The following is a 27,076-nucleotide window of genomic DNA, read 5'->3' on the forward strand; positions in this document are numbered from 1 at the left end:
GAGGTTTATCCCCAAAATTGCACCACATCCAAGTCAACTGTTATTTTTTTGGTCAATACATATCTAAAATACTTTACTGCTCTTTGCCCTTTTAATAGTTTTATAGCTTTACCCCTAGAACTTAGGCTAATTAGCTTTATCCCCCCCCTTCTTTCATATAGAGGTTTACCTCAAAACCTAGGCCAATTAGTTTTACTCCCATAGTTCTTTCATATAGAGGTTGACCCCCCAAGATCACAACACATCAAAGTCAACTGAGTTTGACCGCAATGTTTTTGGTAAAGACAAATGAAATGACTCTAATGTCTTTTTTTTAGTTATAATTATATAAATACTTTGTGACTTTGGCAACTACAAAATTAGAATTCAAATCATCTAGGACACATATCATGATCTTGTAAACTCTATCCGACGGCCATACACCATCACTGTAGCATTATCTTCTCAAAGTCATACACCACTACCACATAAAAAGACTCTATTGCCCTTTCATGGTTGGTTTTCTCCTAACATACATGTAACTTTTAACAACCGTGAGGTTAATTATGTAATTTTATAATGTTAAGAGTGTGAATGTCATTTGATAAGGATTGGTGGTAGCCGTCGAATAGAGTTCACAAAATCATGACATGTGTCCTAGATTATTTGAATTCCAATTTTATATTTGCCAAAGTCACAAGATATTTATGTAATTATACCTAAAAAAGGGTATTAGAGTCATTTTCATTTATCTTGACCAAAAATATTATGGTCAAACTCAGTTGATTTGGATGTATTGTGGTATTGGGGGGGAATAAACCTCTAGATGAAAAAACTGAGGGGATAAAACTAATTGGCCTAAATTATGGGAAGAAAACCTCTAGATGAAAGAACTGGAGGGATAAAACTAATTGGCCTAAGTTCGAAAGGGGGATAAAACTAGAAAAGTATTAAAAGGGCAAAAAACAATAAAGTCTTTTTACATGTATTGACTAAAAAAATAATAGTTTACTTGGAGGTGGTGTGATCTTAGAAAGGGGGAAAATCTCTAGATGAAAAAAAAACTGGGGGGTTGTTAAAGCTAGAAAACTGTTCTTTCAATGTATATACATGCATCAACCTTGCTGGAATAGTTAATCAAAGATTTATACCAATTCTAAACATCTCAAAGAGTCTTCATTTCAGCTTATACACTGTCAGTAAACAAACATTTCAAGCGCAAGCCACAACAGATTGTATTTGATGTGCCATCACCTTGTCTACAAAATACAAAGAATTCTGACAAAACGAGTTCCCACGATTTATATAGTTATCAGTTCCGTAGAACCACCTCACAGTGCAAACAATATACAAAAACAGTAAACAAATTTTCAATTTGGAAAATTTGGGGCACCAGAAATTGCATGGTGATGAGAAAGAATATATCATCTCCTGAGGTTTTGACAAGGGTCAAGCTACTCAGTCGGTGGTACAGAGAATGTTAGGTTTAAGATGAAGCCAACCATGACACCAATGAGTCCCACAAAGGCAGCAAATGTTAACGAGAAGCCGGAATCAGCACTACGATTTCTTCGTCTCCTCAATAATTCCTGAAAGATTAAAAGAAATAATTTTAAACTTCATATTTTCCTGAGTGGTAGATCCTTCGAATTTCACTATTAAAAGCATTCAAAAAACAACCAAGCAGCACTACCCAGGCAAATGCCATCCAATCACCCTACTGGAGTACATCCACGCATTTACAGGTACAATACCATGGACAACCATGCACTAGGCTCAAGGACAACCATATCTATCTACACTTTGTATTCAATGAGCTCTACACAAGATTCTATACAATGAACTCTAATATTTCTATCACAACAACTCATCAGGTAGAAACTTTCTTTTTCCTCCCTCTTATATCCTTTCTCCTTATTTTCTTTTGCTAGGGAATACAAGATAAACCAAATTGCTAAGGCTGTCCATGGGTATAAAGAGAGAAACTGCAGAGCGAATTTTGACAGTTTTGTTCAATATTGAGCTTTTAGGGGGCCAAATACAGTTATATCTGAGGATCTCATGACAAGATTGGTGAATACAAATCAATATGGTGGTGCTTCCACCAGGCTCAGGATCTAATAGCCAGTTCTTCATGTTGGAGAGAGCGCTCGACTGTCGCCATGCTTCTTAGACTGAGTCAATGCACAAACTTTTGCAATTTGGCAATGGCGGTAAAATTTTGTTGAATTTGAGTCATCTTTACAGTGAATTTGGATGATGGTAGCATCTACCAAGACCCAACCCAGAAAAGTAGTTCTTTTTAATTTCATACAAGCCCAGCCCCAATTTATGTTCATGTACTCGAAAGGCATCGTGGAGGACCAATGTATTGACTGAGTAGAGTTAGCACGTCTAGATTTGACATGCCAAGTTTTTCGCTCTGCTGCAGATTGAACTGTCTAGAATGTTAACTCCATATATTACCAATTTACCATCAATGGTAATCAATCTAATAGCCAAGGAAATGTGTTCACCATTTTGTTTGGATATATACAATCTACAATTTAATTCCTTAGATGCATACAAAAGAAGTCATTGACCTCAGTTTACAGTCCCACACTCCCTCCCACACACATAAAAAACCCTAGACACACCATAGAACTTACACAGGGCGCACTTTTGGGACTACTGACCACACATTTCTTTCTCCCATACCTCATTTATGTACCTCCATTGTGTAAGGGATGTGTTAAAGAAAACATAGGACCAATCCTTCAATTGAATAAAACATAGGGACAGTCAGAAACCATATTCAGGTTTATGCAGTCAAACACAAGTTTACACATGATTCCCACCCACTGCGGCTTGCTTAATGCATCGCTAGGTTTGTACCTAGGCACAGAAGCATTACCCCTGCCCCTTCACGCTCTTGACTATTAAATTGAAGCATAGATATAAAAGACAGCAAGATAACATGTTTGAAGCCAGTATCAAAATAAATAATTAAAGCAGAACAATACAGAAAACTACAATGAATCATCTGTCCAGAAAAGGGATACCAACCAGAAAAGGAAGAAAGGGGGAGGGCAGAGGGGTCAATGGAACATGGAAATAAATACGCTGTACATACCAGTTCCTGTTGCAATTGATGAGTTTGTCGAACAGCAGTATCTCTTTCCTCCTTCGCACGCTGAACTTCCTGGATCAAATTCCACAAAGAACTAGTCAAAAAATGATAAAATGAAGTTCCAAAAGTCGAGGTGCATATTGAGGTTAAATAATTCAATTCGTCCTTCAACAAGGCCCACCTCATGCAAAAACTAGTAAATCAACTAGTAAATCAAAAGTCACAGTATGTATATGTGGCACTTCCTCTCTCTTTGCCATGTTGCCCAAGCTTTCATTCCCAGTTTGCCACATGTTACAGTCGTTTTTCTCTTATTGGTTCTTTACATTTTACACTTGCACCCCATTTTGTTCACATTTTTGCCAAAGGCACAAATGTAAAAAAAAAAACTGATTGAGTTGGATGCCAAAATTGCCATCCCAAAAACATCACTAAATTATTCTGTGTCGGCCTTACAACTGCTTCATAATAGATAGATAGATAGCTCTTATTTGATTCAAATTCAAAATTGCTGCAACATTTTAGTTCCTATCTGATTCCTGTATATAGTATGTAGATACCAGCACACCGCAATGCTTTTTTCCCCTTACCAACCATCTTCATTTTAGTTAAATTAACAAAGTCAATCAAATGTTGGCTAGACACATATCTACCCACAGATAAACACGTTTACTGCTGTGTGCTGAATTGTTCAACAAGAGTACGCATGGTGCTGGTAACAAACAGAATTATTACATCCACAAGTATCTGTATACTTTTGCAGTACAGAGATTTTATAAACGACGACTCCAGCTGGAAAAAACACAAGACAGACTCTACAAACAAGATCTGAGTTTTAGACTGGCTCTTGGAGTCTTGAAAGTCCACACTAGTCCATCTGGGGTACTACCAAAAAGCAGAACCCTCAAGTATACTTCAGTCACAAGAAAAGGCAATTGCTCCCATAGTATCAGACTCCAGGGATTGCAGAAATTCTTTAACCAAACCCCAGTTACTTTTGACTCCTCTAGAACCTTATAGCTCTTTTATGTGGCATCACTTGGATTCATTCAAGTCACCCAAAAATAACATCATGGGAGATAACAAAAAAAAAAAATGAGAGAAAATACATGCTAAGGTCATGTCAGTTCTAGATATCATTTTCCAATTGGTGTGCCTACCAGCTCAAATTCTTGGTATTGATATGCTATAGAAATGAAAAGAATAAAGCGCTAACTTTGTTCTCATTTTTGTTCAACGGGAGAATTTGTTTCCATGCCTTGCCTGAAAATGAGAAAGGACATTTTCAACAAGGATTTTATCAAAGCTCTTCATCAAGACTCTAGTCTCTTCACTTGGTCTAATCATTAAAAGAAGTCCTTTTTGTCTAGTTATAAAAGTTTGATTTTGAAATGATAGAGAAGGCAATGAGATCTTGTGAATCAACTGAAGCTTTGATTAATCTTTCTTTTCTCTCTTTTATCCATAATTTATCAACTGGGTTTGATAAAGTAACAGACGACCGAACATCCATAGAAAATTTTATAATCTTGAATACGAATTAAAAAAATACAAAGAAGATCTTACAGAATTGGAATCAACACTTTGGTTGGGGTCCTTTGAAGCATACTGATCCTCTCCCTGACCTTGACTCGAGGGTGATGTATAGACAACCCTAAGCTTGCAATCTTCTATTACTCTGTCACCATCTCTGTTGAACTGTTCATAATAACAATCATAGATACGTTAAAAGGAATATGTTTTTATTTAGAAAACGACATAAACCTTAAAGCAAATAAACTTACAGTATCGGATGGGAGCTCATCAACATCTGTATGAGGAGGAACTATTGTGCTTTGCAAGAGAAATTTGTCTTTGCATTGCATATCAGGTGGATATTCCCCTTGGGCTTGGAGCGTGACTTCAGATGCAAAAATTCAAGTCCAAGAACAGTATGAACAAGCAGATATTGTGTTAAAGAGATTAGTAAAGAGGCAGTATGCCCTAATTATATGAAGCATGTGCAGGACACAACACCAAAACATTGTTCTATTTCAGCTAACTCATGCAACTTCAATAGTCGTACATAAAAGTTTGATGGTTCATGCAATCAATTTGATCTAATTTTTCAGCTCAAAATTTGTTAGATATTTCCCAATGAGCGGAGGACACCTTTTACACACATACATTTTCTATCAGACGATTGTGACAAAGTAAAGAATGGCACCTGTAATGAAACATGAGTCCCAAGGTTGTATAACACCAGTATTTGGTCGTACGAAATACTTCTTAGGTGAAGTGGTTTTGACCTGGCAAACAAAATGGAGGAGACTTCAATTCCAAGTTCAACAGAAGCCTCGAGGGAATGGATGAAATTATATAAAATATAAAGGTTAATAGCATTAGTAGTACCTTGAAGGCAACATGGTGCTCAGTGTTGTTTGCTACTTTGAGATCACAATAGATTTGTTTGTCCAGCTCAACTGATGAAAGAAATGTCATTAATAATAAACCAACAAACTTACCTTCCAGAGAGTAATATGTCATATAAGAAAACAAAAGTTCACTCCGTAAGTAGGGCGTCTGTCAGTAGCATCAATCATTTATAATGAAATATTGCCTGATCCATATACAGTTTTCTACACAATGCGATGGTCTATGACTCTATGCTTAATTGGGCAATCAAGATACAAACTAAACAACTCCCAGAGATCCTTGAACAAAACAATTTATTCCAATCTTCTAAATTGAAATGCAAATGAATAAGAAATGAGATCCTAGAATAATAGAAAGGCTTACATTGAAATCTGAGGTCATCAGGATGAACAGAGATCAAGTGGTTACTACTCCCACTCATAATTAATCACCAATCAAACTCACAACAACAACAATATTAAAACCACCCTAGATCAAACATGGATTAACATCAACAAAATAACAAATAACAAAAAATAGAAATAGTAAACATTTGTCCAATTAACATACAGTAGGAAACCAACGCCAAGAATAGCGGATTTTGCTAAGTCTAATTCCGATTCCTAAAACTCGCCATCAAATTCGGACTATTTATTTCTTTTGGTGCGCATTTGTTACTTAAATTTATGATGACTGTACTTCAATTATTATTATTATTAACAGAGACAAGGACACGTTCGTCATTTTCTTTGCTGACGCAATGTGTCTGAGCTGGATTGTCTACAACACAGACACATCGCACTTCTTGGAGATATCATAACATTATCATAGTCTTAAACAAATTCAGTTGTGGTGGGACCGTGGGACAATTTTTTTGGTACGTTCTTTATTAGTAAATGATGTCGTCCTTCAGCTTGCTCTACTGCGGCTTAAAGCAGCTTCTACCACCACCTTTCTTCCCCCAATTTTCTAATTCAAATTCAAAATTCTATCTGATCATTATATCTTTATATCTTTTTAACAAATCTATGGTTTTCTGAGAAGCTCTTCTCTTGTAAGGTTTGAGAAACAGCTCTGGCTACTGTGTCCTATCTGTACAAAAATCTCTGGGGTCCTCTGGAGCTGTACACTGAGTAGAATTTTTCCTTTTCCTTACCCTCTCAACCCTGTCCTCCTCCCCCCAACCCCCCCTTTGTTTCCTTCTTGTGTTGGCTGAAGGCTAAAGATTCAACTAGGCCTCAGTGTTTTTACAATGGATTCGGCATATAGAGATATAGAAGATGAAGATGAGCAAGGAGAGACCTCTAGAGCTAGAATAGAGAAGCTCCAAGCTGATATGCAAAACCTATTCTGCTCTAAGGAAAAACGAGTGGTGGAGATTGGATGCAAAAACCCCACTGAAAGCCATACAGACCACAACTTTGGTGGGGAAGCTGTATAGAGGAAAGCATATATTGTTACAGGCCTTTGCGGAAGACATACATAGGTGCTGGCAAATTAAGGGAGAGACAAAGACATAAGTTATTTCAAAAGGCTTATACAAAATGGTTTTTGACAAGGTAGAAGAATACAAACACGTCAAGCAGAATAGTCCTTGAGTGATATAAGGATTTATACTGTCTATCAAAAAAAGAAATTCTTTAGAGCTCTTAGGAGCTGATCGGAAGTTTGATAGTGTGGACTTCTGGGTCCAAATATATGGTCTTCCAATAGATCGGATTAATGAGGAGAATGTGAACACTGTGGGTTTGAATCAGGGCAAAATCAAGGGGATGGATCTCTGCTGCTCATCTGCCTTCAAAAACCCTATTGCAAGGGTGAGAATGTGTATGGACATCAAAGAGAGGTTACTAAAAGGAATAGAGTTACACACGGAATTGGGGGAAGTGATTCTAGTTTCTTTTAAATATGAAAAACTAGATATTTTTGTTATTTTTGTGGGTGTATTAGGCATTACCTGTATTATTATAGTATAAGGAAAAAACATAGTTTGGAGGTGAGGAAGCTGAGTGGCTCCCCCAGAGATATAAAAAACAATTTCTCGTTCTTGCTAAGAGCAAATGTGTTTTATAATGGAGATGTTGTTCCATATCCAGCTTCGATTACTATCTCGGGTATTCCACAGAAACCTAGATTAGATCAGATTCCAGCTAGGAACAGGAGTTCACCGGAAAGAAAGCTTTGGCAGGGGGCGGGGCTATTGTCAACTCCACCAAAGGATTTTCAGGTGGTTACTGGTGCGAAGGACAGGACAAAGGGCACAGAGGTAATTAGAGATGGTTTGACAGAAAACATAAGGGATATATCAGAGTGGATGAAAACAGACTCAATGACCGTTGGGGTAGCAGATCTGGGAAATGCAAATAATGTGGTTTTGGATCTACAGATGGTATAGATGAGTACAACCCATGCGCCTGGGGCCCAAGATGGCAATTTGGACCCAGACCATGGACCAGAGGAGAATAGTGAGGCCTTCGTGGTGTAGGGCTCATGCTTGTCTAAGATGGACCTGGATCAGTTTAAAGAATCTGGTGCAGATGGATCTCATCAGGCCCAAGCAAAAATATCGGTGTCTCTAGAAGAAACAGCTGGAGATCTAGGGGTGCTAGCCTTAAAGGAGGGGTCATTGGGAACAAGGATCTCTCCTGCGGATGATCATGTTTCGCCGTTTTTTCTCTCACCCCTGTCTGAGACTATCATACCTTGTCTTGAGAACACCAAGTTTGATGAGTTCCATCATATCACTCCACCAATTGAAGGTGAGAACCCCAAGTTTAGATTCATGGGATTACCGACACGTGGAAGGGGCTTTAAAACGGTGGTGTCTCGAGGTAAGAGAAAGGGGGTTTTTAGACGGTCTTTTGGAGTAGTGCAAGAGGTAAGTGTAGAAACAAAAAGAAAACAGCTGAGCTGATAATAAGCTAGAGTTCATGGATAATGAAGAATGGGAAATTTATTGCTTGAAGATGGTGGTAAAACAATCTAAGAAGGCTAAGAGGGAGGCTGATGATCTGAGGTCAAAAAGTCTGGGGCATCTGTTAATTCATGAAGAAGCTCCAGTGATAGCTATTTCAAGTGATACTGGGAAATCTACGGATCCCTCCATTTCAGACCGATCTTTGGATCCCACCATTCCATCAGATCTTTCAGATCACAGCTTTCCGAAAGATCAAATCCCATCGGACACTTTCACAGAATGGGGAAAAGATGTGTTCTCAGAAGAGTTGGCTCAAAACTTGGAAGCTCAGAATGCTGGAGCACATGAGGAAGTGTCTATAAGCTTTGCTCCCGAGGATTTTGTGCAAGGGAGCAATGAAGAGGGAGGGTATGAGTCTGAGGATAGTATCTCTTTGTTTAAGCAACCTCAGTCTTTGGCTATAGATGATTCGTCTGTGATAAGAAGAAACATTTTTAAGGGGAAGCAAAAGAGTATAGGTGAGTGCTCCCTAAGACCTAGGAGTCCTGATAAGGTTCTTAGCGGGTATGAAAAGGCTAAGCTTGTTGGTGATGAGTCTGAAAGCAGTGGGGGTCTGAGGTCTCCTTCAGGGTTTGCGGTAGCTGTCCCATAACAGCTGCCTCGACAACCATGATACAAGCCTGGAATTGCTGGGGAATTAGTTCTTCCACGGCAATTCAAAATCTAAAGGACTTAGTAGGAAAGTTCAAATATTGTCTGTCTGTTTGAAACTAAGGTTGGGTGTGATAGGATAAAGAAGATTAGTAGGATGGTAAAATATAGTGGTTGCTTTAGTGTTCCAGCTGTGGGCCGTAGTGGGGGTCTTGCTGTGCTCTAGAAAGAAGGTGTGGACCTGGAAATCTTAAGAGCAACTCGTAACCAAGTGACAGGTAAACTTTATAATTATCATTGCAAGAATGCCTGATTTTTTTCCTTTGTGTATGGGGAACCGGTTGCTAGTAATAGGCACAGAGCTCAGGGAAGTAGCCACTATGATCCCTGAACCTTGGTGTCTGTTTGGGAATTTTAATGCGATTACTTTCCTCGATGAAAAGATAGGAGGCAATATTATTTTTGGTAAAAGCATGACTGAGTTCAATGAACTGATTAACAACCTAGGTCTCTTTGACCTAGGTTTTAATGGTCCTAAGTATACTTGGAGTAATAATAGAAGCCCTCATGCCCATATCATAGAGAGATTAGATAGAGCATTGGCATCTGATGACTGGATCCTCCAGTTTCCTAATATGAAAGTCACAAATGTTGTCAATGCCACCTTTGATCACTTATGCATCATGATTAATCTCACTGCTGCTGATGATAATAATATGAAGCATGAGAACCCTTTTAGGTTCTATAATATGTGGTTCTCTGATTCTTCTTGTATGCCGGTGATAGATACTGCTTGGAACTCTATTACCCATGGTCTGCCTGATGTGAATGTCACCTTTAAGCATAAGATAACACAACAACATCTGACTATTTGGAATAAAAAGGTGTTTGGTAATATTTTTACTAATATTAATAAGTTGAATAAAGAGTTGGAGTATGTTTTGAAAAAACCTTTCTCCTTAACTAACTATGAAAGAGCTAAGGTCTTCAAATATGAGCTGCTTGATTGGTTGGCTAAGGAAGAGAGCTTTTGGAAACAGAAATCCACCACTCATTGGCTGAAAGATGGAGGGAGAAATACTAAATTTTTCCATCTCTCAACCATATATAGAATAAGAAAGAATAAGATAGAGAGGCTTCATAAAAATGGGGGTGGCTAGAGTGTGGGGAGAGCTGAAGTGGGGGACAATATTAACTCCTACTTCAAAAACCTCTTCAGCTCTGATCACCCTCAAGTCAATGAGAATATCTTCAGATTATTCCACCTCTGTATTTCTGAAAGGGAGAATGATATTCTGATTGTTGTTCCTTCTTATGAGGATATTTGGAGAGTGGTTAGAAAGATTGGGGAGTTTAAAAGCTCCTGATCCAGATGGGTTCCAAGGATGCTTTTATCGGGACATTGTGGGCAATAGCATTGTTGCCTTTGTGAGAGACTTTTTCACCAAAGGAGTGTTAAACCCTACTTTTATTGAGACTTATATTGCTCTCATTATCAAAATCAGCAATCCTGAGACTGTGGCAAATTTTAGGCCTATCAGTCTGTGCAATTTCTGCTACAAGGTGATTTCCAAGATATTAGCCAATAGACTTAAGTGTCACTTGAATAAGATTGTTTCCACCTTCCAAGGGGCTTTCATAAAAGGGAGAAATATAGGGAATAATACAGGGCTGGCCTGTGAGATGTTTCATCACATGAAGCATATGAATGATAAAAATCATGGGTGGATAGCCTTAAAGATGGATATGGCAAAAGCCTATGATAGGGTGGAATGGTCTTTGGTAGACAATATCTTTGAAAGATTGGGGTTTAATCATACTTGGAGGAATCCAACAAGGCGATCCAACTTTGCTTAATGGCGTGATTATCTATTTAGACAAGTCCCCCTTCTTTTATCATCATGGCTGAGGTCCTAGGATGATTGCTAAAGTCGAGGGTGATGAGCAAATACATGGGATTAAAATTAGAAGAGCCTCCCCCCCCCCCTCTATATCACATCTCTTCTATGCTGATGATTTAATCCTGTTCACCAGAGGCAACCTTGAAGAGGGGGGGTCATCTCAAGAGGATCCTTCAAGAATACTGTGATGCCTCTGGTCAACTTATAAATTTTGATAAATCTAGCATGTTTTGCAGCAGAAATATCAAGTTTAAAAATAAAATCAAGCTGAAAAAGTTTTGAAAGATGAGATTGTTTGACCCAAAAGATAAATATTTGGGCATACCTATCATGCTTTCACAAAAGAAGGTAGAGGACTTTGATTACTTAGTTGATAAAATACATAATAAGATTAAAGGGTGGAAAGCTAAGGTGTTATCTCAGGCTGGTAGGGCTATTATAATCCAATCTGTGATACAAGCCACCCCCTTGTATGCCATGGCTACATATATGATCCCTATGTCTACTTGCAACAAAATTGATAAAGCTTGTAGAGATTTCTTTTGGCATGGGTCTGAGGATTCAAAAAGTGTCCATACCATTGGGTGAGATAACTTATGTAAACCCAAGTCAGTGGGAGGCTTGGGGTTCAGAAAGATGAGGGAAAATGAATCTAGCAATGCTAGCAAAACTTCCCTGGAAAGTAGCTACAGATATTAACTCTATCTGGAGAAAAACCCTAACAAGCATTTATGGAAAAAACTGGATTGAGGATGTTTGGAAACCTCCTGGGTATGCCTCTTTCTTTTGGAAAAGTATACACATCACTTTCAATCTCATTAGTGGGGGTTTGATATGGGGGATACATAATGGAACCTCCACTTCTATTTTGGATGACCCTTGGGTTGTTAGCAATGGAAATCCAAAGACTCTGAGAGAGTTAGGAATGGAGGATTCCATACTAAATGATCTCCATGTGGCTGACTTGTTTAAAGAGGACAAGACTGGATGGGATGATGATAAGCTCACAACCTTTTTCCCACCATTGCTAGCTGAAATAATCAAAGAGGTGGTGATCAGACCTTTGGGCCTGGGAAAGGACAAGATGGTCTGGAGTGAAGAAAAGACTAGGAAGTTCACATTGAAATATGTCTACAAATATCTTACCAAAGATAAGAATGTAGGGCAGAGCTCCAGTTTCAACTCTCAGTCTGTTAAGCTCCTATGGAAAACTAGATTGCCAGCCAATATCAAATATTCCTTTGGAAAGTCTATATGGAGGCTTTACCAATGGGGGATAGGCTGGCATCTAGGAAGATGTTGGGGGACTTCTCATGTCCTCTTTGTTCAACTATGTTAGAGAATGATGTGCATTTGTTCTTTGAATGTGAATGGTCAAGAGCCATGTGGTTCTCCTTAGGCTTGGGTCTGAGAATGGAGACTCATGGAAATAATATTGTCAAAGATTGGGTCTCTAAGTTCCTAAGTTGGAGCAACATCAAGAGGCAACATGAATCCAAAGCTGGGGTACAAGCATGCTATCTGTTATACAACATCTGGAAAACCAGAAATAAAGTCAAGTTCGAGCATAGATCACCAAACAGAGAAAAAACTATTAGGAGTGTGATGGAGGTAGAAAAGTGCTAATCTTGAGAATAGAACTATTATTGCTCATGAACCTCCTTCTACTCATTTTGATTTTGACACTGTATTTCCTATTATACCAAATGAGTGTATTAAGATTAGGTTTGATGCTTCTTTCTAGGTAGCGACAGGAAAGGCAGCAGCTGGTACTATTGCTTGGAACAATAAAGAAAAGATAGTAGGGGCTGGCACTAGAAAGTACCAAGCCAGATCAGCAGAGAAAGCTGAGATGGTGGCTACAGAAGTAGCTGTAGGGCTGGCACTAGCTTCATGATGGACTGAGGTTTTAATAGAAAAAGACTATTTAGAAAGCATCAAGGCTCTTAATAGCCAAACATGTTCATGGCTGTATGAGAGCTTAAGAAACTATGTGATCACTTTAAGTTCTCTCTCTTTTTGTAATTTTAAGTGGATAAACAGGAGAAACAATGGAGAGGCACACTTGCTGGCGAAATGGGCGTACCACCACCAGCAAGTGTGTCAGCTTCCACAGTGCATCCTGACACAATGTAGTGCCTGTTTTGGTGTAGCTTTGATGATATATATATAAGGTATTAACGAAAAAATAAGAAAAAAGGATGTCGTCCTTGTGATGTGCGCATACAACGTATATTTTCCTGAGTAAATTACTAATTTAAAGTTTGTCCAAACATAGAACATAACAAAATGGGAAAACAAAAAGAGTACTCTGATACAATGAGCAGATATGGAACAGTTGTACAATTTTTTAACAATGCACAAATAAAACAATCGTCATCTTCGGGGATCCCGTGAGAAGTAACTTCAAACGAAACTGTTGCTGATGTTCTCTACTTGAAGGTGGAAAGTCTGGGAAGCTTATCCCTCAAAAAATACAGTCTGGCCCTCCTGACCTTCCTGTGCTTAACTACCTTGATCTCTTTGATGTTTGGTGAATACCTGAATAAAAACCGGAAAAGTTTGCACCCAGTTAATGCTTAAAGAAGAAACACAAATAGAAAATATTTGAAATATGAACTTTAACTTCATTATCTGAATGATTCTCTATAATCTCATAGCCAGCCACCTCCAAAGCAACCACTCACCATCCAATGAAATAATCAATTTTAGAGGATATATATTGATGGTTCATATTATGTATTGACTTAAGGATAGTACGTATCCTAGGTGCTGTGCCAAACCAACATTGAAACAGTGCTTTGCACAAGGTTAGGAAAGAAAAACCAACAGTTGCCGGCGAAGCTAGGATAGTAAAAACTCTGAGGAATATACTTCTGTTTCCAACCAATCTATACGGTAATGCCACAAAATGCTCACCTTACAAAAAAGATTTCTTATCAGCGATATTCAAGAACTTTGCCATATTGGGACCTTAGTTTCAAAGTAGTCAAACTTGGCACTTAAGACAGAATTTCAAAAGTCCCTAAATCAGGTAAAATTTTCTCTAACTAGGAACAAATTCCTCCCTAAATCAGGTAAAATTTTCTCTAACTAGGAACAAATTCCTAAATCAGGCCGAGTCCCAAAGTTGTAGTGTGCTCAAGTAAGTTCCCATTTTGAAGACAACACTAAAAGTCTCAAATAAGAGTAATCAGGTGATATTTCAGGCAGATAGCTAGGTATGGATGAGGTAATTATTCCGCCACGCCACAGGCACACCAGTTCCAAAGCAATCAAAGGCATACCTAGGGCGGCCCAAGGGGTTAGTTTGAGAAACCAAGGCGATAGTTGAGAAACCTAACACCTTGCCCTCGCCCCACCCCTAACAACGTAATCTCCCACAGCCAACAGTAATGTAATGTAACATGATTTCAAAGACAACCTAACACACTCACAAACGTGCGAGCAATGGCAAAAAAGAAAATACAAAAGCCATAGTGTACAACAACACACATTTGAGACTAAACTTTTACTAATACAAAATTTTGTGGGAACACTGTTTGGTCCCCACCTTCAGTGTGTTCCCAGACTTGGACACCGGCCCAACACCTTTCCGGACTCTGGCCCAACATGATTCCAGACTTTGTCCATATCCAAATGTTTACAGTTGCATCTGGCACATGTTTAATTAAACATGCACATTCTGGTCAACAGATGACAGATAAGTAGGAAAGAATATCTCATTCAGGAGATAAAGATGAACAAAATCTTTAGAGGTTTGGGGGTAGAGCGGAATCCGGATCTTGGAATCCAGACCTTTCCAATAAGAGAGTCTGCTCTCACTTTCAAACTACGCAAGCAATATTGTTAAGACTTGATCCCTGTTTCCGGACTTGGGTACGTAGGCAGCCATCAGAGATTCAGTCTCATCTTCTCCACCAATCCGCTCACTTTTACAACCCTAACTAGTGTTTGGGAAATTCTTGTCCAAACATTTCTTGCCCATCAATGCCTCTATGGGTCATAAGATAACCCAAATATTCCTAGAGGAAAACTCCAAAAGAACATTTTGCTGGATTCAATTTAAGATTGAATTTTATTACCCCATCAAAGGTTTTCTGAAGATCTCGAAGATGATCACTTGTTAACCATGACTTAATGACTATGTCATCAATATATATTTCCACAGTATCACCTATTAGGCATTCAAAAATTGTGTTGCCTAATTTCTGAAAGCTGGCTGAGGCATTTTTAAGGCCAAAAGGCATGACTGTAAAACAATAAATGCCTATATCTGTAAGAAAGGTTGTATGTTCTTGGTCCGGACCATACAAGAGTATTTGGTAAAAACCAGAGGAAGCATCCATGAATGAAATCCTCTGATATCTTGAAGTAACATCAACTAAATCATTTATCTTAGACAAAAGGCAAGGATTAAGTGGGCAAACTTCATTAAGTTTAATGAAATCTACACACATTCTTAATTTGCCATTCTTCTTGGTAACTACAACAATGTTTGATAACCATTTAGGATATTCTACGGGTCGAATAAACTTAGCCTTCAATAAACGACTAACCTCTTCATTGACTTTTAGCCTTTTATCAGGTGCCATGCGCTTTGGTCTTTGCCTGACAGGTTTCGTTGTAGGATCCATATCAACATGATGACATGCTACGTCTGGACTGATTCCAGTCATGTCATCTATGCTCCATACAAAGGCTGTGCTGTTTTTCTTTAACAATTCTGTCATGTCATTTCTCTCAACTTCGGAAAGCTTAGTTGATATGAAAGTGGTATGTTCCGGACTCATTCCAATCTGAACTTCTTCAAGTTTATCAACAGTAGGAAGGTCCTTTGTTTCTCATCTAAAATGGATGCGGATTCGTACTGTAATTGCTACTTCTATGGAGTGTCCTGAATGACACTATTGGCATGAACCGCGGAAGGTTTGTAGTCATATAGTGCTTTGTCATGACATATGTGGGATTCCATCTGATCACTCCGGATTTTACAAATTCCTTGCATGGAAACTTTACTGCCTGGTGGAAAGTAGATATAATTACCTGCATCTGATGGAGATATGCATGGAAACTTTACTGCTTGGTGGAAAGTGGATATAACTGCCTACATCTGATGGATCCAATCTCTGCCCAGAATTGCATCATATGGAGTGACAATTCATGAGCAAAAAATTGATTTCAACCCACTTGTTTCCGACTATTACTGGTAGACGTACAACTCCTATCGGGATAGTTGTTGTTCCATCGAACCCAACAATAGGGTTTTCTTCCGGAATGATAAGCTCCTGTGGCAACTTCATTTCTACATAAGCTCTAGAAAATAAAACATTTACAGAGCTTCCAGTATCTAGCATAATTTTTTGAACCCTCCACATTCCAATGAATGTTGATATCATAACAGCATCATAATGTGGTTGAAATACTCCATATAAGTCACGATCACTGAATGATAAGGGCTCAGGTTCATATGTTTCTACATTGTCACCTTTAAGAAAATCAATTCCGTTGACTCTGTTCCAGTCCATTAGAAAATTAAATTTTTGTTTTTTCTCAAACTTCCGCTGATTATTTGAAATGGAGTCAATACGGGGCATGCCCAGCCCTGATTACCATATGTTTTGTAAACTTCACTTGTGCTGCTTTCTGTATGAATTCATCAAACTTCTTGTCATCAACTAAGCGCTGAATCGCATTTCTAAGTAACCTACAATCATCTGTAGTGTAACCAAAATCATCATGAAATTTGCATCTTTTGGATTTGTCTTTGATGTTGGTTGTATCCTCAGGTAATGGTCGTAGCTTGTAAAGAAGATTTCTCCCCTTTATTCTGTCGTAAACTTTAGAAAATGGACAAAGAGGTGAAATTTTTTTCTTCTTTCTGATGGTTGGTTTTGGAGTTTTGTTCGGACTGGAAGTTGTTCTTCTGGTTTTTATCCTAATTTTTATTGTTGTTCTAGACTGGAAGTTATCCGAACTCTTTTTGGTTCTTCTGGATATTTTCTTTGAGATCATCCTCAACTCGTGCAAACTCTTCAACGCGATCAAACAATTCGGACTTAGAAAAAGGTGGCTATCTAGTGAGCAAATTATAAAGACCGCCACGATCTTATCCTATGGCATTTTTGAAAGCTTGGATAATAAACTTGTCAGATGGAGGGTTAGTAACATTGAATAAAGTTCGAAACCTTTTTCGAAAATTTCTGATAGAATCTCCAGAATTTTTTGTGAGATTAAATAAGGCAACAGAATCCTGTTTAAGCTCACAATTATACTGGTAGTGATCAACAAACTTTTTAGCTAATTCAGGAAAATTTCTAATCGATCTGGAACGAAGAGAGTTAAACCATACTAAAACATCACCTTTGAGAGTGGCTGGAAATAACTTACAGAGCAGTGCATCATCATTTTTCATAACCATTTGGGACTTGTAGTAAAACTGATGAGTGTATGGATCTCCATTCTCTTCATCATACATTTCGAAGTATGGCTTCTTGAAGTTCCTAGGGCGACGATAGTTACAAATGTAATCTGAAAATGGATAATGCTAGAAACCCATTACTGCTAAGTCTCTGATTTGGTCATTGTGAGTACTTTTTCCTCTGATTGCTCTTGCTACAATATCTTCTACAATCCTTCGATCGAGTCCAGCATTATATTCTTCTTGGAAGTTGTGTCTGGGTGAATGTTCACGCCGATCATATCTATGAACATATGGGGGTGGAGTCAGAACTCGATATCGATGACCGCGTGGATCAAAATTTCTCCGTCCAGAATGACGAGATGGGGAGTTTTCAGGAGTCCTGACTCCATGTCCGAAACTTGTCCTTCTAGTTGAATGATGAGATTCAGAGCCTAGCATGTCCCATACATTGGATTGTGCTGGAGGAACTGGTTCTCGCCTATCATCAATAGCATTGTGATTCCTTCTTGGTGCTGATGAATGTTGTTCAGAACTATCTGGAGAGGGAATCCTAGGCCTTTTCCCCCTAGCATTCCGGAGTCTTTCATTCTCTTTAGTAAGCCTCAGTATCTTTGCTTGGAGTTCATCTGGATTGTGTTGAACATGTTATGGATGTCGTGAAGATTCCGGAACGTCCTAGACGACATTTTGTGGGATGTTATTAGTATGTGTTGCATTGACAGGAATCATTATGCGCTGAGTAGATCGTTGGGAAACTACAGGATGTTGGCCATTAGTTTGTGCTCTAGCCATTGGTGTGGATTTAAAAAACACAGATGGCGCCAAATGTTTGGACTAGAAATTCCCAAACACAATGAGAGTTGTGAATAGTGGATAGATTGATGGAGAAAGTGAGACTGAACCTCTGATGGCTGCCTACGTACCCAAGTCCGGAAATAGAGATCAAGTCTCAGCAGTATTAATTGTTTACGTCGTTCTGAAAGTGATAGCAGACTCTCTTATTGGAAAAGTCTGGATTCCAAGATCCGGATTCCACTCTAACTCCCAAACATGTAAAGATTTGGTTCATCTTTATCTCCTGAATAAGATATTTTTTCCTACTTATCTGTCCTCTGTTAACCAGAATGTGCATATCTAATTAAATATGTGCCAAATGCACCTGTAAATATTTGGATATAGACCAAGTCCGGAATCATGTTGGGTTGAATCTAGAATGTTGGGCCCGAGTCCAGAAAGGTGTTGGGCCGAATCCGGAGTGTTGGGCCGGAATTCGGAGAGGTGTTGGGTTGGAGTCCGTAAAGGTGTTGGGTCGGAATCCGGAAAGGTGTTGGGCCGGAATCCGAAATGTTGGGCCGGAGTCCGGAAAGGTGTTGGGCCAGAGTCCAAGTATGGGAACACACTGAAGGTAGAGCCCAAACAAACACATACCAAGGACCAACATTCTGGATCATCTAGTTATAGGTTCCTCCTGCTAGCTTGTCCCTAAGAACAACATCCCCACATCCCATGTTTACTGATCCAAAAAAAAAAAATGTTTGGGACGGCTGGCCGAACACGCTACCACTTTGGTCTAGCCTAGTCTTGTTAGTTGTCTACGTCTCACATGGTCAAAATCTCTCACTTGTTGGGACTACAACATCTTTTCGATCTTATCATCTCAGTCTTCTCACATGTCGATATAATCTATATAGTGATAAGATCATACCCACAAAATATTAGCTCTTAGATCAACTTAAAAAATGGTGTTATATAAACTGTTGTATAAAAAGTGTTGTATATGGATCCCTCTTATCATCTGAGTCTTCTCACATGTCATCTCAATATTTTTTGGCATATTTAGAAATTTTGTGGGTACGATCTTATCACTATATAGATCATATCCACAAATTTTAGTTCATTTCGAAAACTCTATCCCTTTCAAAAGTAGATTTGAAAATGTGATTTTTTTTTAACGACCAGGATTTGAAACTCTCTTTTGGCATATTTAGAAATTTCCAAACAAACCCATTTTTTGTAGGGATATTCTCTATGGTGAGAAAATGAGATCTACAAAAAATCAAGTCTTAAATGAATTTGTAGAGTGAGATATAGTCATATAGACCATTGTATAAGCTATTGTATATAAGCACATAATTGAGCATCTCACTCCACAGAGCGTGTGCTTTTTTACAGAGGTCACATAAATTTAGCTTTCAGTACAATTGGAATGAGTATGTAACATAATACTGCTGAAGCTCGCTCAAAAATCCCTACTTTACCTGTTGTCTGTTTACCAAGATGAGGGTCTAGTTTTCTACTCCTTAGTGTAAAAGAACTATGTTATGTCTGTAACTATATTCAGATGTAAAGGTTCTATAAATGGAGAACAATCATTGTAAAGTTTATTAACTCATTAAAATGAAGTTATAATTTTCACTCATTTTAAAAGCAAAGAGTATTGGAGCTCGAAAGAGAAATCGATCCACCACCATTAAACCTTTAATCAGAACTTAATTTCACCATTAATCAGAACTTAATTTTCACCATTAAACCTCCATACTTACCTTCAAATTCATCTTCAGATCTTCAAAATGAAGCTCAAATTCTTCAAACCGAAGATCAAATTAATCAAAACGAAGATCACCTTCTCAACTAAAGGATTGATTCTTCAAACCCAGTCATCAGCCTTCTATATCTAGCAAAATGGCTTCTGCTATTTGGCATAAGAGACTGAAATATCCAACTCAACTTATTCTGAGTAAAGTTCTAGCTAACAACAAGCTATCTCCTTAATGATCTTCTCAGCTATCAAGCTTCTGTTCATCTTGCCAACAAAGGAAAAGTCACAAATGTTTTATGTTAAGTCGCAAATAAGGTCTTTGAGTTCCTTACAACTCTTTTTATATAGACTTGGGGGGACCTTCGCCAATCATTTCTTGTTCTAGTTATAGATAGTATGCTAGTTTTGTCGATGATTGGTCAAGATTCTGTTGGTCTTATCCAATCAGTAAAAAAACAGAATTCTACAATAGTTCTCTGTGTTCAAAACAAATGTTGAAACCCTACTGAATACCAAATCAAAAGACCTGTACGGATAGAATGTGGTGGAAATTTGGATAGAATGTGGTGGAAATTTTGTTAGCACGAAACTGAAAACCTTCTCAAATTTAATGGTATACTCATTTTTTTCATGTCCTCAAACTCCACAACATAATGAAGAAGTATTTGGATTTTTGAAAGGAAACTTGGAAGAGAAGTATGGTTGGAAAAACATTAAACGCTCAATTGGCTATCTTTTGTTTGGGAACCCTTCCAATAACGTATATTTTAAACCTTTCGGATGACAATTATTACTTATGAAATTTGCATCAAGTATCCTAGTCTCATCAATTGGACAAAAATAAAATAAACAAAGAAAAACATGCAACTCACTCTTCTATAAACATACAATCAGTATGTACATCACTTAGACTAGTTAATCAAGATAATTTTGAACATTTATAGGAAGTGGGGACTCAAAAATCAGTTTCTCATCAATCATCTCACATCTTTGAAATTTTGGGTTTTAGTTCTATATACGACAGAAAGGGTAGAATAAACTCATTTGTCCCTAATATCAAGCAATCCACACCACCAAACTCAGCTTCAAAATGAGGTATTTAATTCCAAATAAAATGTTCTTGTGACCGAAAAAAGAAAACTTCTTTAGATAGATCGTAATTTACCACTACATCAAGAAGCCTTGTCATCCAAAATTGATCCGAATCTTAAAGATGAAATAACTCAATAAATAGAAATTTTTATTGTTCCACAATACGTTGGGAACCAATGAGACGTAGGTCATGTAAATTGGTTACACTAACTATTTTTCTATTTGCAGAAAATAACTTCAAAAGTGATTTTACTTAGGACTATGATGTTTCTCGAGTCATTTCGAAAAATATATAGAAAAAGAAAGGGACATGGCTTCTAAGTTCTAACTAAACTTTCTCAATTATTCGAAAAGTGTCGCAGTCCTTTTAACTAAATCTCTTTTGAATTTTTCTTACTCAATTAAAAGACTAGTTGATGTAACCAATTTACATGACCTACGTCTTATTGGTTTTCCAACATATTGTATAACAATAAAAACTCTCATTTGTTAAGTTTGTTTAGTTCTTTCATCTTCAAAGTTCAGATCAATTTCGGGCAAGAAAGCTTTTTTATGTAGTCGTTAATATACCAAAATAAATTTTCTTTTTTTTGTCACAAGAACATTTGAAGCTGAATTTGGTGGTATGGTTTTGCTTGATATTGGAGACGAGATTTTTTTTATACTTTTTCTATCATATAAAACTAAAGCCCAAAATGTTAAAGATGATTTGGACGAGATGATTGATGGGAAATTGATTTTTGAGCTTCCATCTCCCATAAATACTCAAGATTTGATTTATCTTGACTCACCAGTCCAAGTGATGTATGCAGCATCGATTGCAAGTATCCGTAAGAGTCTGATGTTTTTTTTTGTTATTTTTTATTTTTTTTTTTGTCCAACTAATGGGACTAGAATACTATATGCAAATTCCATGAGTGGTAATTGTCATTCCGAAAAGGTTTAAAAAGATGGGGATGGTTATATAAACTCCACCTTATCGGGACTCCAGTTTGCTCCACCAAAAAGTGGACTTACAAGATGAATTGAGGGCTAATATTTTGTGGAGATATACACATGATGGAGAACACCTTAACAAAAATCAGCTCAATTGAATATGTTTAACCTTGTCAAAAGTTGTTATAAAATTAAACAAATCTAGGCTGTTGGATAATTTCATAACATTCTAAACGATTTTTTACGAGGTTGTACATCTTCAAATGAACTGATTTTTTGTGATGATGATCTCTATTGTGTGGAGAGCATCTCCACCAAACATCAGCTTCTAATTCGTTGTATTTAGTGGTAGAGTAACTTTGGAGTCACTTTAAGTGGAGTTCATATAACCATCCCCTTAAAAGATACATTATTGTAAGGGTTCCCAATCAACAAAATAGAGCCAGTTGAGCATTTAATGTTTTTCCAATCATACTTCTCTACCAAGTTTCCTTTCAATAGGTGAGACCTCAAAACCTCAATTAAAACCCTACACTAAACACAAACTTGAGTATATAACAAAGTCATGTGTATTCATTGGCTACAATACTCTTTTTGAAGGGTACAGAAATCTAGATGTCTCGATAGGAAGAGTCGATATTTCAAGGCATGTCATTTACAATGAAGAAGAAGTCCCTTTCAAAATTCAGCATCAAAACAACTCGTCAAAAATCAAAATACTTCAATTCCTGGATCTTCTAAAGAACTTTTTACCTCTTATTCCTCCTTGATTATGTAGAAAAACTCTCTTACACCACTCTAAATTCTCCTACTATCTCTAATGACTCTGCACCAGTTCACACACAAAATTCTTCACCAGTGCATTCTCAAATGCGTTCACCAGTTCAAACATCATTGCATGCACCATTACACTCCTCAACTCAAGCATCGCATTCTTAGTCACCTACTCAATCAGTACAAACATCACAAAATCCATCTATACCTACACAACCTGTTCTGACACCAGTTTTGACAGAAACTACACAAAATAACATTTCATCTACTTTAAATCCTACTTCTCAAAGTCAACAGCCAGCTAAAGTCTCGAAACTAACAACAAACACTTGCAACATGATGTGACGGTCTTTAGTTCCTTACACTTCCAAACAAAACCTTGGTAGATGTAAGTGGGTGTTTAAGATAACCATGAGGCAGCTGGCACTGTTGGAAGATAAAAGCCATCCTAGTTGCCAAAGGGTATCACCAAAAACAAGGGCTAGTCTACTCTGCCACATTCTCTACCAGTGTAAAACCCGTAACAATAAAAATCCTACTCCTCATAGCCCTTCAGTTCGATTGGCCAATAAAACAACTTGATCTGAGTTATGCATTTCTTCATGGAAATCTAGAAGAGGAACTGTTCATGATCCAACATCCTGTTTGGTTGATCCAACCAAACCTTTCTGTGTCTGCAAACTCCATAAAACCTTATATGGTCTCAAACAAGCTCCCAGAGGTTGGTATGAGAAACTCACTCAGGCTCTATTCTCTCTAGGCTTTCATAGCTCAAATCTCACTCTACTATCACAATCATCTGAGTTAATGTTGATGACATCCTTATTAGTGGGAATTCAATCACTTGTAACACTGTTATACGGCAACTCAAATAATCCTTCACTGTGAAAGACTTGGGTCATCTTAGCTATGTTCTAGGTCTTGAAATACACAGAAAACTTGAGCACTCTGTTCTTGACCCAGACAAAACACACCATTGACCTACTCAAGAATCAAGATAGATAACAATTGAATATAGCTAGATGTGAAACCGTGTAACTCCCTTTCTTCCACTACTAAACCTTATCCCTTCTCCACACCTCTCTTATCTAATCCAATTGAATATAGGTCCATTGTAGATGCACTGCAATACCTCATTTAGACCAGACGTGACATCTATTTTGCATATAACCAAGTTTGACAATTCATTCACAATCCTAGAGTTCAACACATGATTGCAGTCAAATACATCTTGATATCTTTGAAAGGCTCTACTGCTGAAGGCATTGTGTGCAATAAGAGATAGAAGATCAACAAATGAATTTTACTTGTAAGCAGACTGAAGACACATGAGCAAGCCAACTCGTAATGCAAGTCAGCTAAACAAGATTCAGTTAGACTGTTATCCGCATCAGCAAAGTTGTTACAATTCAGTTTTTACTCTTTTGTGTATTCTGTTATGTCTGTACCCATATTCAGTTTTAAAGGTTCTATAAATACATAACTGAAATTATAATTCTCACTGTCTCATTATCAAAGCAAACAAATTATAACCATTTTCACATATTTCTCTTAACCATGTATTGCTTAAAATAGTTGTACGTTTCCAAAACTGTCTGCTACTCACAAGTCACAACCACAAGCTCACATACACACACACACACACCAAGCGGAAATAATCAAGTAACTAATGAAAAACTAAGAGAAAAGAGATACTTACACTGGAAATACAATTTCGACGCCAATACCAGCAATTATATTCCGAATACGAATAGTCGTGTGAATCCCTGCATTTTGCTTCGATATAACTATCCCTTTATATATAGATTGCCTACGCCTATTTGCCGGCACTTCCTGCATATTATATATACACAAATAAAACATCACAAAATTCTACACAAGAAAAAAAAAAAAAAAAAAAAAAAAAAAAAAAAAAAAAAAAAAACAAAAAAAAAAACAAACTTGCCAATTTAATCTGCACAATATCTCCAGTCCTAAGGTCAGGAGTAGGCCTTTCTTTATCCGAGGCCTCAATCGCCCTCTTATTCAAAATCTAAACAACCCCATTCAGATATAAATAATTAAAACAAAACTATTAGAATAACTAGTACAAAAAATAACAAAAAAAAATAGTACCCCCATTATATCTCCAAGTTTGACTACAGGTTTACGTGGAGGTTTGACTTCAGGTTCAACCACAGCTACAGAAACCGACTCGGCGACTTCCACCTCGGGATTCTCATTCTCTCCTTCTGCTCTAACTAGTACTGACCTCCTTTTATTTTGTCTAGTGACAATGGGTACAATTTTAGAACGTACACGTGTCGAGGAAACATTGGAAAGAGTAATTGAACTGGGTTTTAGGGAAGATATATGGGACGGGAAATGGGTAGTTCTTGGGTTTGAAAATAGTGCCTGCATATTTTTTTAAAATATGAAATGTTAGATAAAAAAATATATGTTATGTGTAAATTAAATAGATAGTTGAGAGAGAGAGAGTGTGTGTGTACCTGAGGGAGTAATGAGGAAGCCATGGGGTGTGTGATGATTTAATTTAGAGGGAGGTTTTTGGTGAGTGTCTTTGAGTCGTGGGAAGGAGAAGCGCGATTGTCTTTGGGTGTCAGATAGAGTCTTATCTGGAAATATGGGGATGGCAAAAAATGTAAAACTGTGAAAGTAGCGTAGACAACTAATACACTATACACTAGAGGTCCTATTTCGAAAAACTTAGTATGTGGTCCTATTGGACAAGGGCTTTTTTGACTTAACATCCCAATTAGTGCAGCCCTTTCGTGAAAACCTCTAAAACACGGACGCAGCTACGGATGGGCTGTGTCCGCGTCTAAAATATGGATGCAGCTACGGATGGGCTGTGTCCGCGTCGTACACAGTATGTACGGTCAATACGCGGTCAACTAAACCAGATGCGGATCAAGACGCAGTCAGGACACAGTTAACATAGTCAGAACGCAGATTTTGACCCAAAAAAATAAATAATAAATCAAAATAATATTAAAAAACTCAATTTTTTTTATTTTTTGTTTTCTTAAGACTTACGACATGTTTTTAAAGTTAGATTGGGAAATATTAAACTTAATTTTGTAGCTATTTATTTTTAATAGTTTTGAATTTATGAATGTTAATATATTTAATTTAGTTTTTACTGTTTAATTTATATAAAATAAAATTATAAATATTAATTAATTTCTGCATCATTTGTCGCGTCCGCATCCTACTTTTTTTTAGATATAACCGAGTCGCCGCGTCTTCGTCAGTGTCCGTGCAACATAGGTGAAAACCCTCCATTTTCAAAATCATTAGTAATTGCCCCCCACTCCATCAATTTTATGTGTAACAGACATTGATATTTTATATATTGACAATTTTGCCCCTACCTATTTAAAATTTGTAAAAACCCTCTATTTTTAACATACGTCTTTACCCATTTTCCAATCTCCTTTTCATTTTTTTCACCAATCATATTCATCAACTCAGAAAACAAAACAACTGCCGAGCACATATCGAAATTCGTGTTGAAATCAGAACAACTGTGAATTCCTTACGAGGAAGACAACCAAATCGGTGTCTATCAAAGTTTCCAATTTTTTTTTATTACTGCTGTTCCTAGTAGAAAAAGGAAGGCAAAGGAAACCCATTTTCCAAATCTTTTACTTTTAATTTTAGAATCCTTCCGGGTGCATACAGTTTCTGAAGGCTCCAATAAGCACCTACTGCCATAAGGATCTCAACATAAGTGGCATCACGGAGGCGAACAACAACATGTAATGGAGTCTCGCAACCAGGGACGACATCACGTCGATCTATTGTAGCTGAGACAACATCAGCCTGAAGCTCAGCAGCTACAAAGTCATTTTCAGTGTTCACCTCACCAGCCTTCGGTAAACGGGGCAAGGCAGAGACAATTCGTTTGAGAGCCACGTAGTCACGGTGAATCACAGATGAGTGAGCAGGACTATGGGAATACTTGGAGAGATCCTCCATAATCTTCTTTCCCTTTGTTCCATATGCTAAGGTTCGTTCCATCTTATCTCAATGTGGAACACAAATCCCACTACCCCACATAGTCTGTAACTCTCGAAAATTCAACTTTTCATTTCATCAACCGCACTTCACTTACACACTATATGGAGATTCAAACCAATTCACACCACTATAACTCCAATCTTATTTATTTCTTCTTCAAGTTTCAGATTAGTTTTGCTCAAAATGAGCACTTAGAAACAAATTCCAGACTTCAAATCTAATAAAAACAAGTTAAAAGTCACCAAAACCAATTTGATCTATGTCCCCTTTAAATCCTTTACAACTTTAAAGTTTAAACACAACCCCACTTCTCAAAAACCAATCTTTTTCAAACCTC

At 37.5% G+C, this 27,076-nt stretch overlaps 4 protein-coding genes across 7 annotated transcripts; 2 read left to right on the plus strand and 2 right to left on the minus strand.

Annotated features, from left to right (window-relative positions):
* Positions 1-1,189: 1,189 nt before the first annotated feature.
* Positions 1,190-6,287, minus strand: LOC147481244 (Plant VAMP (vesicle-associated membrane protein) family protein). Of its 2 annotated transcripts, XM_086581308.1 has the most exons (8): positions 6,053-6,190; positions 5,867-5,971; positions 5,480-5,550; positions 5,295-5,376; positions 4,873-4,988; positions 4,655-4,786; positions 3,092-3,160; positions 1,190-1,568 (listed from the first exon to the last, which is right to left on the minus strand). In XM_086581308.1, the coding sequence occupies exons 2-8, from the start codon at positions 5,922-5,924 to the stop codon at positions 1,434-1,436; spliced, it is 663 nt and encodes a 220-aa protein (XP_086437434.1). In that variant the 5' UTR covers positions 5,925-5,971; positions 6,053-6,190; the 3' UTR covers positions 1,190-1,433. The 2 variants fall into 2 exon arrangements, with proteins under 2 accessions (XP_086437434.1, XP_086437435.1); XM_086581309.1 differs by having other exon boundaries at positions 5,867-6,287.
* A 1,988-nt stretch (positions 6,288-8,275) lies between these two features.
* LOC147481245 (uncharacterized) lies at positions 8,276-13,150 on the plus strand. The gene is made up of 2 exons (XM_086581310.1): positions 8,276-9,328; positions 12,696-13,150. The coding sequence occupies exon 1, from the start codon at positions 8,413-8,415 to the stop codon at positions 9,049-9,051; it is 639 nt and encodes a 212-aa protein (XP_086437436.1). The 5' UTR covers positions 8,276-8,412; the 3' UTR covers positions 9,052-9,328; positions 12,696-13,150.
* LOC147481246 (uncharacterized) lies at positions 9,356-10,210 on the plus strand. The gene has a single exon (XM_086578878.1). It carries the CDS (start codon positions 9,356-9,358, stop codon positions 10,208-10,210), a length of 855 nt encoding a protein of 284 aa, XP_086435004.1.
* A 19-nt stretch (positions 13,151-13,169) lies between the features above and the next one.
* Positions 13,170-25,364, minus strand: LOC147481247 (Ribosomal protein L19 family protein). Of its 3 annotated transcripts, none has more exons than XM_086581311.1 (5): positions 25,206-25,364; positions 24,832-25,110; positions 24,662-24,748; positions 24,416-24,549; positions 13,170-13,492 (listed from the first exon to the last, which is right to left on the minus strand). In XM_086581311.1, exons 1-5 carry the CDS (start codon positions 25,227-25,229, stop codon positions 13,384-13,386), a joined length of 633 nt encoding a protein of 210 aa, XP_086437437.1. In that variant the 5' UTR covers positions 25,230-25,364; the 3' UTR covers positions 13,170-13,383. The 3 variants fall into 3 exon arrangements, with proteins under 3 accessions (XP_086437437.1, XP_086437438.1, XP_086437439.1); XM_086581312.1 differs by having other exon boundaries at positions 24,416-24,545; positions 24,658-24,748; XM_086581313.1 differs by lacking the exon at positions 24,662-24,748.
* Positions 25,365-27,076: the final 1,712 nt, after the last annotated feature.

The sequence above is a fragment of the Coptis chinensis genome, chromosome 8 (assembly GCF_015680905.1).
Source record: "Coptis chinensis isolate HL-2020 chromosome 8, ASM1568090v1, whole genome shotgun sequence".
Taxonomy (NCBI): Eukaryota; Viridiplantae; Streptophyta; class Magnoliopsida; order Ranunculales; family Ranunculaceae; genus Coptis; species Coptis chinensis.

What these genes read in the sequence shown, in the direction of transcription:
- LOC147481244 (XM_086581309.1), bottom strand. Translation starts at nt 5,924, where the DNA reads ATGAGTGGGAGTAGTAACCACTTGATCTCTGTTCATCCTGATGACCTC. An exon ending in GGACTCATGTTTCATTACAG is followed by an intron (nt 4,989 to 5,294) that starts GTGCCATTCTTT and finishes TTGCATCTGAAG; the next exon opens with TCACGCTCCAAGCCCAAGGG. An exon ending in ATGAGCTCCCATCCGATACT is followed by an intron (nt 4,787 to 4,872) that starts GTAAGTTTATTT and finishes TATTATGAACAG; the next exon opens with TTCAACAGAGATGGTGACAG.
- LOC147481245 (XM_086581310.1), top strand. Translation starts at nt 8,413, where the DNA reads ATGGATAATGAAGAATGGGAAATTTATTGCTTGAAGATGGTGGTAAAA.
- LOC147481246 (XM_086578878.1), top strand. Translation starts at nt 9,356, where the DNA reads ATGCCTGATTTTTTTCCTTTGTGTATGGGGAACCGGTTGCTAGTAATA.
- LOC147481247 (XM_086581311.1), bottom strand. Translation starts at nt 25,229, where the DNA reads ATGGCTTCCTCATTACTCCCTCAG. An exon ending in CTTCCTCATTACTCCCTCAG is followed by an intron (nt 25,111 to 25,205) that starts GTACACACACAC and finishes AAAAATATGCAG; the next exon opens with GCACTATTTTCAAACCCAAG. An exon ending in AACTTGGAGATATAATGGGG is followed by an intron (nt 24,749 to 24,831) that starts GTACTATTTTTT and finishes GGGGTTGTTTAG; the next exon opens with ATTTTGAATAAGAGGGCGAT.